Here is a 17,751-nt window from a genome sequence, read left to right as displayed (position 1 = left end):
ATTACAGATGCTTAATTCATCTATCTAAATCTTGCAGAACATTCGAAATGTTTCTTAGGTAGACAGTCTCTGAAATAACTGCCCTGTGTCTGCTGTTTCACATCTTGTTAGTACATAACATGTGCTAAGCTTTTTTCTTCCTTACATTGCTTCATTAAACAAAAAAAAAAAAAATCTGTAAGTTCTGAGTCTCCTTATAGATGGGGCAGTTGAGGCCTTTTACAAATACCTCTCTTGTTCCACTTACATAAGTCATAATTTACTGAGCACGATGGTAAAATCCTTTAAAAATGTAGTAAAAAGAACAGAGTGTGCATATGCAAAGGAGGAGATTGGGAAAAGCAAATTAGAAGAGTCTATGCATTCTGTAGACAGTGAAAACTGGTTCAAGCAGAATGAATAAGAAAGTAATTAAAAAGGAAGCCACCGCTTATTGACTACGGACAAACAGGAGAAATAAACATAAAAACCAGAAACTAACAGAGAGCAATTATGATGATAATGTTCCAAAAAAAATCTGAGTGAAGAAGAAGAGTAATAACAAACCCTTATGATAGTAAGTGTCAGGTGTGTAGTATGTACTGATATTAAAGTAAATGATGTTCAATTATAATTTAATTTATAATTCTGGTTTCATGATAGTCCTTTAAGGGAGGTGTTATTTTGATGTTCGTCTTTACACATGAAGAAACAGATAAAGAGAGATTAGCTAATTCTCCAGGGTCACTCAGCTGATTGGGTGGTGGAAATTGGCTTTGGAACCAAGCAGTCTGGCATTATAGTCTTAGTTCCTAACAACTGCACTATACTGCCTCTCCAAAGGGTGAAATAACATATCCAGGAAAAAGCAAAATGCCAGAAATGAAAGAACACTGAGACACGGTGTTAAGAAACACTAAGATTTTTTTAAAAGCCCTAGAAACATAGGCTTGGAAGGCCCAAAATGGAAACACTAAAGTGTAGCCAAACACCCCAGATCTGGACAGTAATGACAGTCCATCTTTCAGGATCCTAGAGAGAGTTAATCTGAAACCTGAGATGAGTGTTTTTAGAAGTGAAACCTAAGATGAGTATTTCTAAAGTGAAAATTAGTAATTTATTAATAATAACTTATTAGTATTTATATGTAGTTTATATGTACTAATCAAATTTGTATACATTCGACTGAAATTATATCAACTTATAATGTTCATCCAATACTCTTGATGGGCTGGTGATGATAATCAAGGACCTTGTAAACTACATAATGCAAATAAATTCACATATCAAATAGCTACTAGTTTCCAGGACTGACCAAATTTGGACACAAGAACAGAAAGATGAACAAGTTTAATTAAATACTGTCATAAATGTTATATATACTTATTGTAATTATATATTGGCACCACAACCATGACTATAATTTATGTAATGCTATGATGCTATTATGAGCCCTTAATAATTAGGCATCTTTATTGTAATATTGGTTGGTGCTAAAATGGAAAAATAGTGATATCAGATGGAAAAAATGCATTCCTCATTCAATAAATTAAATCTTTTAAAGTATTCAATCAATGGAGGAAAAACTGCAAACAAAAAATCTCAGCGGTGAGAACACTCATCTTTAGGATAAAAACATAAACATAGGTTTCATTAATTTACTTTTGATTGATTGGAATAGTACACTGTGGTCATATGATGGAATTGTATATGCTTGGGCCTTTGATAAAATAGTTTTTAACATGTAGACCGTTCTGTTTTGTTTCCATCTGATTACAGTTATGAACTGAGATTTAGAGGATAAATGAAGTGTTTAGTACTGGATTATTGTAATTGTTAATGACTATTGTAATCTACAATATATTTTATTCTTTTTTTTAATTCCCCTGCACTGTTTCTCATTAACATTGGCTAACAGTTTATTTATCTTCATAAAACAGCATCATAAATATAAAGAAATGTTTAAAATACCACTATTAATCTGCACTGGTGCTATTACTATTTCGTATTTGATTTTATAGCTTTATTGTTTCTTTTAAAATGCTTGCAATTTCATACATATATATAAAATTTTTTTATTACCAAAACATGCTGGTAGAAATTTCTGTATTTAGCAAATTTTGATTTGATTTAGAGGCTTTTTCATTATTCTTCTATATCATCAAACCAGAGTGACCTGGTTAATAATTCACAGTTTGTTTTTTATAAAATACTTAAAACATATTTATCCTTTGAAAAGTAATATTCCCTATGAGAAAATATTATTGTGAAATATACCTCTTTAGTAAATTAAAATGCTGTTATTTTTTCTTTTTTAGTTTATGATAGATACAGATTTATAGATATAATCAAATGCTGTAATAAACGGCAGTGTCACCTTTATCTGAGTAATTGTCTGATTTTAGAAATCTGTGCATTCTGTTAATGAACTACACATACCTGACTAGCTGGTTTGTACTTGAACTTATCATCCACTTATGGTTCCATATGCCTGGATTATCAACAGGAGGAAACAGATATATACTTGTAGTACCCACTGTGGTTAACCTCTAACAAAACCTCTAAACAAAATCTTTCTCTGCAAAATTGTAGATTTTGGAAAAGAAGAAAGTTTTGGTCAATAAAGTATTCAAAAACCAAATCAATAAATTCAATAAATTAATCTCCTCTTGCTGAGAATTAGACATAAATTTAGTTCTTTAACATTAGGGATTTTATTGTCTTGGGAAACTGGCTATTATGGAAAAAACACTGAGTTGAAGTAAATGAAGCTGAAAGTAGTGAGGCACTCCAATGGTGAAAATTGCTAAACGATTCAGTAACGTCTTTTCTAAAGGAAAAATTGTGATCTGTTAGTTTAGTATGAACTGGAAAAATTTGTATAAGCAGATTTTCTACTTCATGCAAGTCTTCCAAGATGATAAAAGCCAGTATTTTGGAGAAACGAAAAGGTCTTTATAAAAAAAAAAATAATAATGAGTCAAGAATTAGGAGCACTTGACTTCTTAATCATAGTATTGACACAGTCTTGCCAAACAGTTTTGAAATGCTGATACATTAAAAATGTAGTTTTCATTTGCAGTTTGTAAATGTATTGTTTCACAACTTTTAACAACATACTCCTGTGTCCCCAGACAACCTAATTTGTATAAACTTTCTTTAACCTAAAATTATATGATATTACAAAATTTTTGCTCAGTGTTAAGAAGTTGACCCAATGATGTTCTTTAACAGATTTCCCTTTCATATAGGCAAGTAAATAGGACCACATGTAGAAGTCTTTGCACTAAGTGAAAGATATTGTTAAGTAATTTCATGTGAAAATATATATTTTATATTATATTAGTTTTGTTTCTTCTATTTAGGGTGACAGTTGTATCTGAGTTCTTTTCAAGCTATTATTTGTATAGTCCTTATAGTGGAACCTTATCCTAAAGTGTTCAGTATTATCTACTTTGATTTACATTTTCTAATGCAATAATTTAATTGCCAATATGAACTTAGAAACAATAGAATTCTTTGAAAAAATAATCATCAATATTTGTGTCGTATCAGGTTGCTAACAGATATGAATAGTAATGCTCCCGAAAAATAAACTTATGTTTTATTTCAATATCTTTAATGTGTTCATTTTGTTAAATGCTATAACTCTCTAAATTTCTGACATAAGTATATACAGTTCTGTTAATAATTGGCTGAAGACATAATAACATTTTTGGAATATGCACCCAGATAGATGGATATTTTCTTAGAGCGCTAGGAGTGTTTTAAATACTTGTATTGTGCATGTATGTTTTTGATGCTTTTTAAACATCATAAGTATTTGGGTACCCTACCTACCAGCGTTCTAATTAGGAATGGGAAGCAAATAATGGGAAGCCAGGAGAATGTGGGAAGCATTTAAGTGTGAGCTTGCCTTAAGGGCAAAATATTTGTCAGAGCCTGATTGTTTAAGAAGTACTGTCAAGGCCAAGTAAAGTAGATAAAAAAAGGACCTAGCCTGCTGAAGATTTGGGGGCCCTGAGCAACCAACCAGACAGCTTGTATCATCAGGTGGCATTGGCATATTGTGCTGCTCTTTGGACACCAATATCTTGGGTAACCAAGAAAATGGAGGAGGTGACCAATAGTGAGTGAATATTATAGCCAGGTAAACCTTTACTCTGTGTGATGTCATGGGCCCATCCTTTGGGCACCTCCTGTATACTTCAGTATGGTGACCACTTTCTTCCTGAAATTTGATATCAAAACAGTGAATGAGATAATAGGACTTAAGGATAAATCCCTTGTCTTACAGCTGAAATATCCAAGGCCTGAACAATAAATACAATGAAATGCCCAAAGACATGTGGTATTATCACCCATCTTTCCTAGATGCCATCAATCACTTATGATTCTTTCATATAATAGTGAAGTCCTAATCTCACAGCGACCTAGAATGAGCAATGAAAGAGGTTGCCTTTCCAATGTTCATCTACTCCACACATAGCCCCTGTGAGGGGGACCATAGTAGTGTGCAGAATGAAGGCTGTGTGTGCTATGAGAGGCTCAAAAGCATAAGTGTATTTAGTCATACTGAATAGATAAGGATAGATCCAGGAGCTTGTTAGTGAATCTGCATCTCTGGAGATTCTGATTCAGGGCCCAGAAATCTGTAATTTCAAAACCTCTCCAAGTATTTCTGATGTAGAATTAGGTGGGAAAATAACCATAAGATGTGTGGAGGTTCCACATTCTACCCCAGACTTGCTGCACACTGTGTTGAAACCTGTGACTTACAGGCTTAAAATCAGCATAATCTTAGATAAGTTGAAGGCCTTTGGTTTCCATCAAAGCAAACTCCACAAACTTGTCAATCTCTGTCAATCCCACGGACATCTCAAAATCTTTGCCCTCTTAGTTAAGGATTTTCAAATTAAGCATGGCGTAGGTCCAGCGGAAGAATCCTAGCACAGCAGATGTTTCTTGTGTGCCTCCTGGGCACACAAGTGTCTAGGCACTGGGGTTATGGCAGACAAGTCTGACAAGTTATCCAGCTTAGCAGTGGTTATATTTCAGTGGGAAGAATCAGAGAAGAAACAAGTATGCAGATAAATCAACTAGATAATGCTGATTGTGGCATAATTACTATGAAGAAAGTAAAGGACGATAGTGGAGAGAGTTTTCACCTTTGTACAGGATGGTCAAGAAAGACCTTACTGAGCATGTGATGTGTATCTGAGACTTTATGGATGAAAGGAAGGCAGCCTATGAAAATTTGAGGAAGAAAATACCTCCATTTTTTCATTATGTTTTATTTTGAGTTACTGTTTTATTGGGCTTTGAATTTTTCTGTGATTATGTATGCACGTCATTTTCCTTTACTGAACATTATGATAGGTGGTCTTTCTATAAAAGACCTGTGGCGGTACTAAGGTAAAGTCAGTGACAGTGTGATGATCAGATGTGTAACTAGATTTCAGGATATTTTGTTTTCCATGCAGAGTTTACAGCAATTACTCTTTTCTATTTTATATCATCAAGCGAAAATCCAGTTATTGCAGTGATCTTGTAAATCATTTAGATTATCTCTTACCACAAAGTTATTATAGACCAGGAAGAAGAGATTAATTTTGTTTTTAGAAAACTAAATTCATGATAATGTACTTCTGTATACTTCAGCAAAAGAAAAAAATACCCTCATAATGCTTGCATTGTCTAGAGACATTTTTTTTTTCATTCTGGCTGCCAGATTATGCTTCAGTTGTATGTTAGTTGCTATAACTGTTTAATGCCTACCCCGCAGTTTACAACCTAAATTAATGTCTTGGTATTTGTGTTATTTACATATACAGAGGTAAAAAGCAATTATCCTTGAATCTTCCGACATGGCCAGGAATTAAAATGGAAGGATAAAAAAGATATAAGAAGCTAGAAGGGGGAGAGAAAGAAATAAGATGCTTTAGAATGTCTCCAGAATGCCTTCCACTCCTTATTCCCCCCACCTCCAAGCACCAGAATTCTATTCTGCCTGGGACCTTGACATTTTAAATACAGCCATTTTGAAATGCCACTTTGATACAGCGTTTGTTAGATTCTTATTAGACTCCAGAAACTCTTCTAAGCCTCTTATGATATTAACACATTTAATTCTTACAATAGTCCAATAAGATAAGGTACCAGTATCACCCCCATTTTATAGATAAATACATTTAAAGCTCAGAGAAGTTGAGTAAATTGTCCACGTTCACTCAGATAGTAAGTAATACAGCAAGGGTTGGAGCCTGGGTAGTGTGGATCCAGAGACCAAGCCTTTAAATGATACCCCACATGCCTCTAATGCCTTTGATTAACCATTTTGTCTTGGGGATGTTTTAATAGCCTAAAATATGACTGTTAAACTTGCCATAGTAAGTCCTAATAGTATCTGAAGACTATGTTTTAGCCCCTCACTTGGCTTCCTGTTTTCCCTGAGCTTTACTTACAAATGTTTGACCCTCACCTCTGTTAGGCAACAAGGAGAGGGAGAGAGCCAGTAGCAAGACACGGGCTTTACAAAGTGTTAGTGTCACACCCATTGACATGTGAAGGGCTGCATAAAATTAGTTGCAAAGAAATGTCTTGCTTCATATTTTGTTTCCTTGAAGTTCCTTCATTCAACTTCCAAACCTAATGGAGAGCACATGAAGGCATGGTTTCCAGCCATATATTTTCTGTTTTGTAATTTTTGGTTTGAAACATGTCATATGTATGACAGATAAAAAGGTTCCTACAATTTGAGAGAAAGTGGTGCTTGTGATAAGTAATCCATACCAACTATAATTTCAATAGATACATAGGTAGAAGAGTAATTATATTATTACTTGTCAGCTAATAAGCTTTATCTTTGCCTGTGTAAAATTCGGTAACAAAATGTGCTAATTAAGATTTTAAGATGGATATTTTAAAATTATTATGCTCATATCATATTATATATACACACAAATATAAAAATATATAAAAGTTTTAAGAAGTGTTTTACTATTTATGTTAGTTTTCACAGCTCCAAATATAGCTGTGAAAGTCCCCAGAGCAGGTACTGGCTTCCATGCCTGGCAGTGTTTGGACCATCTCATCCAGTGTTCTTTATTTCCCCTTGGGTTAGATATCACATATGATTACAAGAAAGCACATGATATGTCTCTGACAAACCAACTTCTTAATGCCTCAGAATCTGGATTTATTTGCTCAGCTCTAAGAATAAAAAAAAAATTATTTATAAACTGTCTTTTAAAACATATTTTTTCAAAAATGGGAGAATATGTTTCTGATGTTTCTACTGTGTATCTCATGCTTAAGAGAGGGAAGAAGCTATATGATTGGAGTCTACCAAAGGGATGCATTAGTAGTTAAAGCTCCTTGTTATTTATATCCATTTTGTTAGTATTTAAGATTACCAAATGCAGACATTCTAAAATGGAATCCACTTGTACCTGCTTCATCCTTATAGTGCTGTGGTTCTTAGTAGCTAATTCTTGATGGTAAAGGCAGGAATTTATAGCATTTAACATTTTTATTTCATTGTTTTATAATTATTTCATCATTGAACCCACTTGACTCTTTTTTCCTATGATCTGTTTTGTCAAGTAAGGAAATAAAATTTAAAACATTTTAATAACTTGCTTATAATTGCAGGATATAATGTGTTAAGATCTACTTTTGGCCTCCTGATTTCTTATTCACGAATGCATTCATTCTATGTACCTCTTAGTGTTGCAAAAGCAGCCACATCATGTTCACCATTCAAACACAAAATTTTAAAAGTGTGTACACAAAATATATACACATACACATGTATATATTAATATAAATATATAAAAATATCAAAGATACCATAATGTGGTGGCTGACAGAAAAAGCTTTGGATCAGATGAATCTGAATTTAAGCCCTGGGTCATTTATTTTTAGCAGTGACCCTACCAAGCCACATAACTTCTCTAAGCTATATTATTTCCTTATCTGTATAATAGAGATAAAATATTATTTTAAAATTCTGAAAGTAGAAATGAAATAAGTACTAAATAAGTGAGTTTTCAAAAGAGACAAAATAGCTCTTCCAAGAAACTTGGTTTAAAAGAGAAAGTGAGAATGTTAAGAAATACCAATTCCCAGTAATTTTTTGTACTATGTTTCACAGCTTTTAATACTTGTAGTTTTTTTTCACTTTAACATTTTAAAAAAATGCTCCTTTATAATTTAAGTTTGAGGGTTTTTTTTTTTTTTTTTCCTTTCTTAGTGGTACGTAAACTAATGATGTGTCTTACAATGGATAACATTTTAGATTCAGTGAAACGCAGGTTTTATGATATATATCCACATTTGTTTCTCTTCAGGAGGCAGTAATGTTTAGTGGCCATGTATTCAGACCTAAGTTGTACATAGATTTTGCCAAATTCCTGAACCATTCTTTGGTGTCATCTCTTACCTGCAAAATGAAAACATATCTCTTGGCATTATTAGGGTTAAATTTCAAAATGGGTATAAACATCCTGGCAGTGTCTCATACGGAATTTTTAAGTGCACAGTGATAGCCATTATTGTTATTATTCTCTCTTTTTTTTTTTTTAAAGTTAACCTATATACGAGTGGACTCAGATATTAGAGCCAGGTTTGCCACTAATTAACTTTGGAAACTTGAGCAAAATACTTAGCTTTTCTGTCTTATTTCTTGTTCTGCAAAAGAATGTTTTGGCCCAGATAAACTTGAAATTAATTCTGGCTCTAAAATTTTATAATTTATTATTTAATTCAAAGTCCTAATATAATATGACCACAAAATAAATTTTGTTTCTTTCAGTTTGTGGGGACATTCATGGACAATTCTTTGACTTGATGAAGCTCTTTGAAGTTGGGGGATCTCCTGCCAACACTCGCTACCTCTTCTTAGGGGACTATGTTGACAGAGGGTACTTCAGTATTGAAGTAAGTCTACAACATGTCTTCTTTGCTGTTCAGTTATGGATCAACAGTATCTCAAAAAAATAAAAGCAGTAAATGTTATTGTCTTATGAAAACCTCTAACAATGAAATTTAATTCACGTAATTCATAGGGTATTACATATTCCATTTTCAGTTGATTCCCACGTGTTTTTTGTTTGTTTGTTTTTGAGACGGAGTCTCACTCTGTCACCCAGGCTGGAGTGCAGTGGCGTGATCTCTGCTCACTACAACCTCCGGCTGCTGGGTTCAAGCCATTTTCCTGCCTCAACCTCCTGAGCAGCTGGGATTGCAGGCGCCACCACCACACTCGGTTAATTTTTGTTTTTTTAGTAGAGATGGAGTTTCACCATGTTGGCCAGGGTAATCTCAAACTCCTGACCTCAGATGATCCGTCCATCTCGGCCTCCCAAAGCACTGGGATTACAGGTGTGAGCCACCATGCCCGGCTTGATTCCCATATCGTTTAATAGAGATGCCAGAAAAAATGGTAAATAGTAAGATTTTGCCTTTTGTACATTTTACATATTTGCAAATTTGCAAAAATTACATCTTGTTTTACAATAAATAATTCCATTTTCCATTGAAAGAACTAATCAATGTTGATCAAATAAGCAGGAATGTATTTGCATGTTTATGCCTTATAATTGTGAGACAGTAACTTACCTTTGTAAATTGATAGCAAACTGCATGTGTCTCTGTCTGTGATTGTGTATGTGTGAGTACACTTACAGCTGCTGTATTTTGTCTTTTTTGGCACCTGACATCTAACTAGGGTAATTTGTCAAACTCATTAATTAAAACAAAACAGATAACCTTTAAGTAGAGGTTCTTCCACAGCCTCCCATCTGCATCTGCTTTAGGTAAGTAAAACTACACTCAAAATAAAGGCAGAGACCTTGTTTTATTCATATCTTTGTTCTTCCTGGTGCCTAACATGGTGTGTTAATAAATAATTTATTGAAAGAAATGGTTTGAAATTGAATAAGTTTTAAAGAATCAGACCTCATGTATAGTATCCAACATGTGCTATCAAAAAAGATCATTAAAAAGGAAAATGATTACTCTTAATTAGAGAGAAATCAACATTATAGTCTCACACCAACATCATATATTCATAATAATCGTAGAAAATATTCTATATTTCAAAATTTTATTACGGTGTTTTATTTACTAAAGGGATATATAATGTTGAAAAACATGTCATCCTTAAACAGCTTTTGTTTATAAAATTATATCAGTTTTGTTTTTCAGTTATTTAATTCACCTTTAGTCGCTGACTACACGCAGACACGGAAAAGTTTATATAGACATATATGTATTTCCACCAGCATAATAATCCCGTCAAAGATCAAGGATTCTTTTTTGTTATTATATACTGTTAAGTTCTAGGGTACATGGTGCAAACGTGCAGGTTGTTACATACTGTTCATACATGTCGCCATGTCGGGTGTGCTGCAGCGCGGAGTGGATTTTTTTTTTTTTATTATACTTTAAGGTCTAGGGTACATTGTGGCATAACGTGCACGGTTTGTGTTACATATGTATACTTCTGCCATGTTCTCGGTGTGCTGCCAGCCCATCAAGCTCGTCGAGCACCATCAATTCGTCATTTATATCAGGTAAACTCCCGCAATGCAATCCCTCCCCTTACCCCCTCCCTATGATAGCCCCGATGGTGTGGCGATGTTCCCCTGTCCCGAGATCACAGATTTCTTAATTATTCCTGGTGATGATGAGGGAAGAAGGAGTGGTGTATGTAATAAATCCCCAAAAGACAAGGAGTAAATTCTGATTGTTCTCCATTTGATAAACAAGTATATAAAAATGTATCTCGCACTATGAATAGGACTGCGACGGGAATTAAAAGAAATGTAACTCATTCTTACTCTCTAGAAACCTAAAATTTGCTTGCAAAACAGAAATCGTGTATAGAATCAGGAGAGCCTGGATAGGTGATCTATCTCAGGGTTCAGTTATTTAAATGGAGATTAAGAAACCTCTTGATAAAGGAAATACCAAAATAATGTAGAGAGGTAATTGGATAGAGAAAAGAGAGAGAACTATTTTGAAGCACACAATGTTTTGGGGAAGACTGAATCAAAGACAGCAAGGTAAAATTCGCCTACCTCTATGGGAATGACAGCATTGTGAAAGTGACGGCAAAAGGACAGAGAACAGACAGATGTGTCTAGCGGTGAACTCTGCTTAACATGGTTTTCATTTGTTCTTCGGTTGGCAGCGCGGCGCGCGGCGGGACCAGGGCCTTGAACTGGTGTGGGAAAAGCAATTGAGTACTAACTTGTTGTAAGACCTTTATATCACATTAGGGACTGGGTATCTTGCCAGGATCTCAACACAGACCAAAACAAAACGCGCTACGTAATGGTGGTTTGGAGCAAGATAGAAGTTTTTTTCCGGGGCGTGCTGTGAAAAGCCCGTATAGACAGTCAGAGCCAACACTGGTGGTCGCACCGCGGGTCGATGCATCTATGGGGCCTGAGGCTCTGACTGTGCCGTTTCCTTGCTCGTGGAGCTGGCTTCATGCCTGTCTCCGAAGCAGCAGCCTAACCTCTGAGTGACCCAAGTCCTGCGGCCTACATCAGCTGCAGGCCCACATTGGTCCCTCCAGCGCACGGTGATTACTCAACAAAGAGGGAAAGGGAGGAGACGAGACAGGGTCATACACGAGTACCCCTGTTTGAAGATGTGTCGATCCCTTAAAACGACTACCGTTGCGATGCCCAGTAATCTTTTGATCTTTTCTTGGTGAGAGAGCCAGGGTCCTGTAGCTAAGCTTGCCAGCTGGGTCTCCATCCTCCCTAAGCCCAGTACTGTTCTCTCCACTCCCTGATGCCTGCCCAGTAGTGCTGTCAAATGTTCATATCATATCGTGGCATTGTGTTTTATAAGCCTGTAATCCTGGCGTCCTTGTTGTGTGGTGATTGTGATGTAATCTATAGTGTCATAATCTTATTTGAATACTTTTATGTTTTAGTTATATTCTTTCTTTTTAAATTTTCTATTCATGTCTGTCATTTATTATCTGTATCTGGTTGTTTTTATGCTAGCTGCATACATAAGGGCAGGTTTCTTTTGAGGGCATGAACCTGACAACAGGTAGGCGTCTGTACTTTCTCTTTGAAGCTTGCCATTCTGAGTGAGGAATCCCTAGACTATCATGTTGAGTGACTGTCATTTGTTGTCAGTGCAAACTGATGTTGTGCTACGTTGGAATTTTTTTTTATTGTGAACATTTGTGAGTTTTCCACAAGCTTCCTGTGCTTTAAACGGGTAATCAAAGGCAACAACCACTACTAATTAATTTTTTAATTATGGGTAGCGTACATCGCACTGCTGTGGCTTGGCGGCAGTGAACCCAGTTGGCGATGTCTCAGGTTGGACTTTCCCTGTCCTGGTCCCGACCAACGTCCCATCTGGAGGGAGAGGGAGCGTTCTGTAATCTGTATTTCTTTATTTACCCTTTTTGTGTTGTTGTGTTTTCATTTTCTTTTTTTTTTTTGCTGCGACACGAGTGGCAGGCTCTGACTGAATCTCCGGTGTCCTCCAAACGCACCTGAAACTTTTCTGGAGAGAGAGAGTTTTCTCGTAATTCAGAGCATTTTAGAATTTTTTTTTTTTTTTTTTTTTTTTTTTTTTTTTTAAGTAAAGATGTTGCAGGGGCCTGTGGCTCACACCCTTAAACTCCCAGCACTTCTGGAGGCTGAGCAGGCAGATCACGAGGTCAGGAGATCCAGGGACCATGTCCTGGAAACATGCGTGAAACGGTGAAACCCCATCTCTACTAAAAATACAAAAGTTAGCTGGGCGTGGTGGCATACGCCTGTAGCCCCAGCTACTCAGAAGGCTGAGGCAGGAGAACTGCTTGAACCCAGGAGGCGGAGGTTGCAGTGAGCCAAGATCGCGCCATTGCACTCTAGCCTGGCGACAGAGCAAGACTCCATGTAAAAAAGAAGAAAAAGATATCAAGTAGGAATAATCACTAATTTGTTCCTCAGCAGATTTTTTTAAAGTCTACAATTAATCTGGATATTTGAACTATGAAATTTGCTATGTTTTGTTTAGTGTGTTCTTTTTGAAATTCAAGCAAAGGATCAAACTGGATGTTGGTGACATATCAAGTATAGGAATTATGGGGCATTTAAAAGTTCTAAGTTGCATGTATTGGAGTCCTCATCTTCAAAACCAGCTCTTTAATTAAACTTCAAGAGTCTGAGACTACAACCCAGGGACTTTCCACATACATACAAAAATGACAAAATGGCTTATATGTGAAATGTTCCATTTTAATTAGACTGTGACCTTTCAGGGCTTTGGAATGGCTCATTGATATCGTATGTAAAACAGCATGGACATTTTTATAAAATGTACCTACTGAAAATAAGGATTTTTTATTGTAGATTAAAGAAACTGACATTGTTAGCATGTTGTAAATGCTATTGTTTCATGGTTTAAATGACCTAATTTATTCCTGACAGCTTTGGAAGGAACATGTAAATATGTTTCTTATATGAGTGTAGAAACTGGGGGTCACATGTGGTAAATGGCAGTGCTGAGATTCAAAGCCTGTGTTCTTCTGTTAACCCCAGGCCTTTGCCATAGTATATTCATTACATGTAGCACAAAGCACCACAAAAAAAAAAAAAAAAAAAAAAAAAAAAAAAAAAAAAAAAAAAAAAAAAAATTAGTAATGCAGAAACTGGTACACACTATTATATTCACCCATGCTTGTACAAACATGTACACACAGCCTTCTCTCTGTCTATATAATCTGAAGATCAAAGCATTAAATAAAAAATGTTTTCTCTGAGTATGATACTGTTGGTTTAAGAAAAATCCTAAAATAAGAATTCAGTCTTCCAGTGTGTATTATCCTAACAGGCTTCAAAAGGATCTCAATTCATCTCAATAATTCAGGGCTCCACTGCAGGTATTCTCCTTTGGCTATCCTCTGGGCAAAGGGGAGCACTTTAGTTTAATTTTTACCGAGTCAGCTTTGAAGGATAATTTCAAATTTCAAACAGTCTCTGCTGGGTATATTTATAAGCACTAGGTAATGTGCTCTGGGCATTACATAGAGCTCATTTTATGCATTACCCCCACCCCAGTCTTCTCCTTTTGCCAAAATTAGAAATCGTTTCCCACAAAGCCCAAATAAGACAAGCAAGCTTTTGAGTAGTGATGAAAGAGGTGATTTTGTTTTGAGTAATAATTTGTCTTATACCAAATACTGCTCTTTCCGATGATTGCGTTACACTACCTAATCTCTTTGATCAAGCATATGTGTATATATAAGTCTATGGCTGAGTAGTTTTTCTGAGAACACAAGGAAAAACTTAGAATTGCAAACAGGCACGCACAGCTGTTTCCTTCTATTCACTTCCTCAAACTCCCTTTCTAGCCATTTTGCACTACACTGCCTTGAGCTTAGAAGTGAGCTGGCTTCTCAACTTAGATCCAGATCTCAACTCCAGGCCTCAAGCATGTTTAAGTGTGAAGAGTTGTTGTGTTTATTAGCTGTGAATTCGTAGACCAGAATGAACCACAGCAAACCATACAATGTTCCATGCTTCTGCCTGAGAATAACAAGCAAGTGGCACCACAAGAGATGTTAGGCGACAGAGTAATGCCACAGACTTGAGGAAGAAATTGCCTGGCTGTCTCCCTGTAGCCAGTTGTCTTTATAGTGCATTGCTCTTCCACTGCTGCCTATCTACATACTTGTCAGATCAGGAATGTGATGTCTTAGAGGAGCTACATTTGACCTTTCAAGAGTTTGGATCTTTTCCCAACTGATGCAAATTCTTCACTTAATTGTCCAATGATTGAGAGGCAGCACTTTTGATTGGAATGTTTCACAGCACGAGTAGTTAAAGAGCTGATTAATATATACCTAAAGCTGTCCATTTTCTTTTTTACTTCCTTGCTTCCTCTTTTACATCCTTCTGTACTTCTCTATGCAATTTTCAAGACTACTTATCATTAAAAGCATAAATTACAAAGTAAATCATTGCACTGTTATTATCAGTGAACCAATTAAGCTAACGAAGAAAATTATATTCTTAGTGCTGCTTCATTGGGGAAGATAGGAGAAAATAAAACAGGAGAAAGCTATGTCTGTGGCAAAAAATTACTTTCAAAACTAAAGGATGCTCAATCTTTCATATTGAGTAACCTAAACTAACCTTAAAGTGTAAATATGTGTTTAATTAAGAGTCAGAATAGAAAGACAATAGGGGTCCAGTTGACGTGATTAGCGCACCTCATTTACATCTCACCATGCAGAAAAGGCCAGTGTGACACAGCTGTTTGTTTCTACCTTAACCAATTAATTCACTGAAAATTTGATTCAAATTAGCCATCTGATACCACATAGACAAAAATAAATAATTAACTGATTGTATTTCGCTGCTTTCATTGATTGTGATTTTTTTACAAGAGACTTCCCTTTTGTAAAAAACTATCAGGTTATGATTTGCTGAAGATCTTCAGTTCTCCAGAATGTTAGAGCTTTAGATGGTAAAATAGTTGTAGGGAAGACAGTGTTGTACTTGGCAGCTCTCTCCCACCAGATGTTGAGGGAGAAGGCTGGCAGGGCTCCACCTCCAGTCCACCCTTGCCCTTTCATTTACCATGCCACTTCTTCCATATTGGCTGCATTTGTGGTTTTAGTCAATGTTTGGGAAGATATTTTATTCTTGTCACAGGGGAGAAGGAAATAAAATGTGAAAAGACTTATTTTTAGGATATTTTGAGCCAAGAATTTAGAAATTGAGTTATATTCTCTCTCGCTCGCTCTCGCTCTCTCTGCCTTCTATTTCTCTTTCTCTCTCCTCGTTTCTCTCCCCTCCCTCCCTCCCTCTCTTCCTTCCTTTCTTCCTTCCTTCCTCTGCCTCCCTCCCTCCTTTCTTTCCTTCTTCATTTACAGAAAAGGAACTAATATTTCCTCAACTCCTATCATATACTAGATGCTTTACATGCATTAAATAATCAGGGATATTAAATGTATGTTGCATCATTTAAAATATATAAATATATAGGATAGAAATATTTAGCATCGTGCATTTATATATCCCGCTTTGAGGTTTCAGTTATGAGAGAACTATGGCAATTAAGACTGGAAGGGATAAAGCCACATGCTAATGTCAGAAAAAGGTCTCAACAGATAACAAAAAAAGAAAATGTGGGTCCTAGAATGTGATTCCTCTAGTGGTATTTGAGTGGGGTTAAAAAGTTGCAGTTTAGATTTTAATTGGAGAGGTAGAGCTTTGCCTTAAAACAAATTGTTACGGGCAAAACTAATCTAAAGAAGTCAGAGTTATAATGACATTTCCAAAAGAATATTGACTAGTAGGAGGCTGAAAGGAGCCTTCTGAATGCTGAAATGTAACTGGATCTGGGTAGTGGTTTCATGGGATTTGTGTAAAAATTAATTAACCTGTGATTTGAGTTATGGACATTTCACTGGATATATTGTACTTTTCTTAAAGAAAAAAAAAAAAAGCTTTATAAAAAGTAGCCTAAGTGCCTTCAAAACATGTATTCTCTCCCCCAGCATATAAATAAAATATATTCAAAGTAGCAATTTCAACATGCAAATATATTTTTAAAGGAATTTTCATATCCATTCATATTCCAAACTAGACGTCCTAAATTAATGACTAATTTGGAAAACTACATATATAACTTTCAGATTAAGGTACAGCCTTAGACATTTTAAATTGGAGAGATTCCTCCCATTGATATTAATAATAGCTTACGAATATCTTCTCTGAACTGTGAGACAAGCTCGAGTAATACAAATTCTTTTTATTGAAACATGTAGTACAGCTATAAAACCCAATCCATAGCAGAGACTCATTAAGCTACCAGACTGCTCACTGAGGTAACAGGAAACTTTACATACATCAACAGATCATGATGCTTTAAGGATCGCTTGTACAGGCCATTTGGTCAACTTTTCAGACATATTAATATCATTAGTCACATGAACTTTAGCTAATAACTATAATCAGAAAGTGGTAATTAGAAACTTAATTAAAGTAACATATATAATGTAATGTCAACCTATTATTTTGTTTACTTCAATCATAATTACATAGAGATAATATCTTGCTTGAACAACAAAATACAAACATTTGTTCTGATAATTAGTATTTTCTCCAAAACTTGGACTCTATAGTCAAACATAATTAGTTCTCACTCATTTCATAAATTATAAACTAAGAGAGATGATTACTCTTTACAAGTAGTACTAAAAATAAATTGTCAGCAGCTTTTCCCTATAGATATTATCCGGGATATCTACTGTATTGGAAAGCCAATTATTAATGTATAAATCTCACTGATTTTAGTTTCAGATTTTAGTAACCAGAATTAGACTTGTCTCAATATTTTTGTAGTTTTTATGTCTTCTTAGCTTCACTTTTGGAATACAGGTTTTATGAGGATAAAAGAGCATACTTGCTTTTCAAAGCAAGGTTTTCTGTTCCCTATGGATTCTTAACAAATGTCAGTTGATGATAACAAATTACTGATGTTAATACTTGAGTATTTCAGTTGACTTAATGCTTATTACAGGAAGACTGTGTCAAATGTAGATGTATTCCCAACTTGGTGAATGCATAATTGACCATCATTTTTACAGACTGCAATGCCCAAGTAACTAAGTTGAGAGTTTTAAGGTATATGAAATGTATCCCATAGCTTTTAGTACAATATGATTAATGATTAATAAGTAGAATAAAGTGACTTCTCTTTTTTTTTTTTTTTTTTTTTTTTTTTTTTTTTTTTTTT

The 17,751-nt window shown here is 35.2% G+C and overlaps 1 protein-coding gene across 1 annotated transcript in view; it reads left to right on the top strand.

Moving 5' to 3' along the window:
- The window catches only part of LOC108542795 (serine/threonine-protein phosphatase 2B catalytic subunit alpha isoform), a gene marked incomplete at its 3' end in the record, with an annotated part of 285,800 nt that overhangs the window by 243,719 nt on the left and 24,330 nt on the right, over positions 1–17,751 (top strand). The window contains exon 3 of the mRNA XM_017892958.1: positions 8,795–8,919. Within this exon, the coding sequence (XP_017748447.1) occupies positions 8,795–8,919 (125 nt within the window). The remainder of the gene's footprint in view (positions 1–8,794; positions 8,920–17,751) is intronic.

Source organism: Rhinopithecus bieti, unplaced genomic scaffold (genome assembly GCF_001698545.2).
Source record: "Rhinopithecus bieti isolate Rb0 unplaced genomic scaffold, ASM169854v2 scaffold_23199, whole genome shotgun sequence".
NCBI classification, from domain to species: domain Eukaryota; kingdom Metazoa; phylum Chordata; class Mammalia; order Primates; family Cercopithecidae; genus Rhinopithecus; species Rhinopithecus bieti.
The sequence above is the reverse complement of the archived record's forward strand: the minus strand, read 5'-3'. Positions and strand labels throughout refer to the sequence as shown.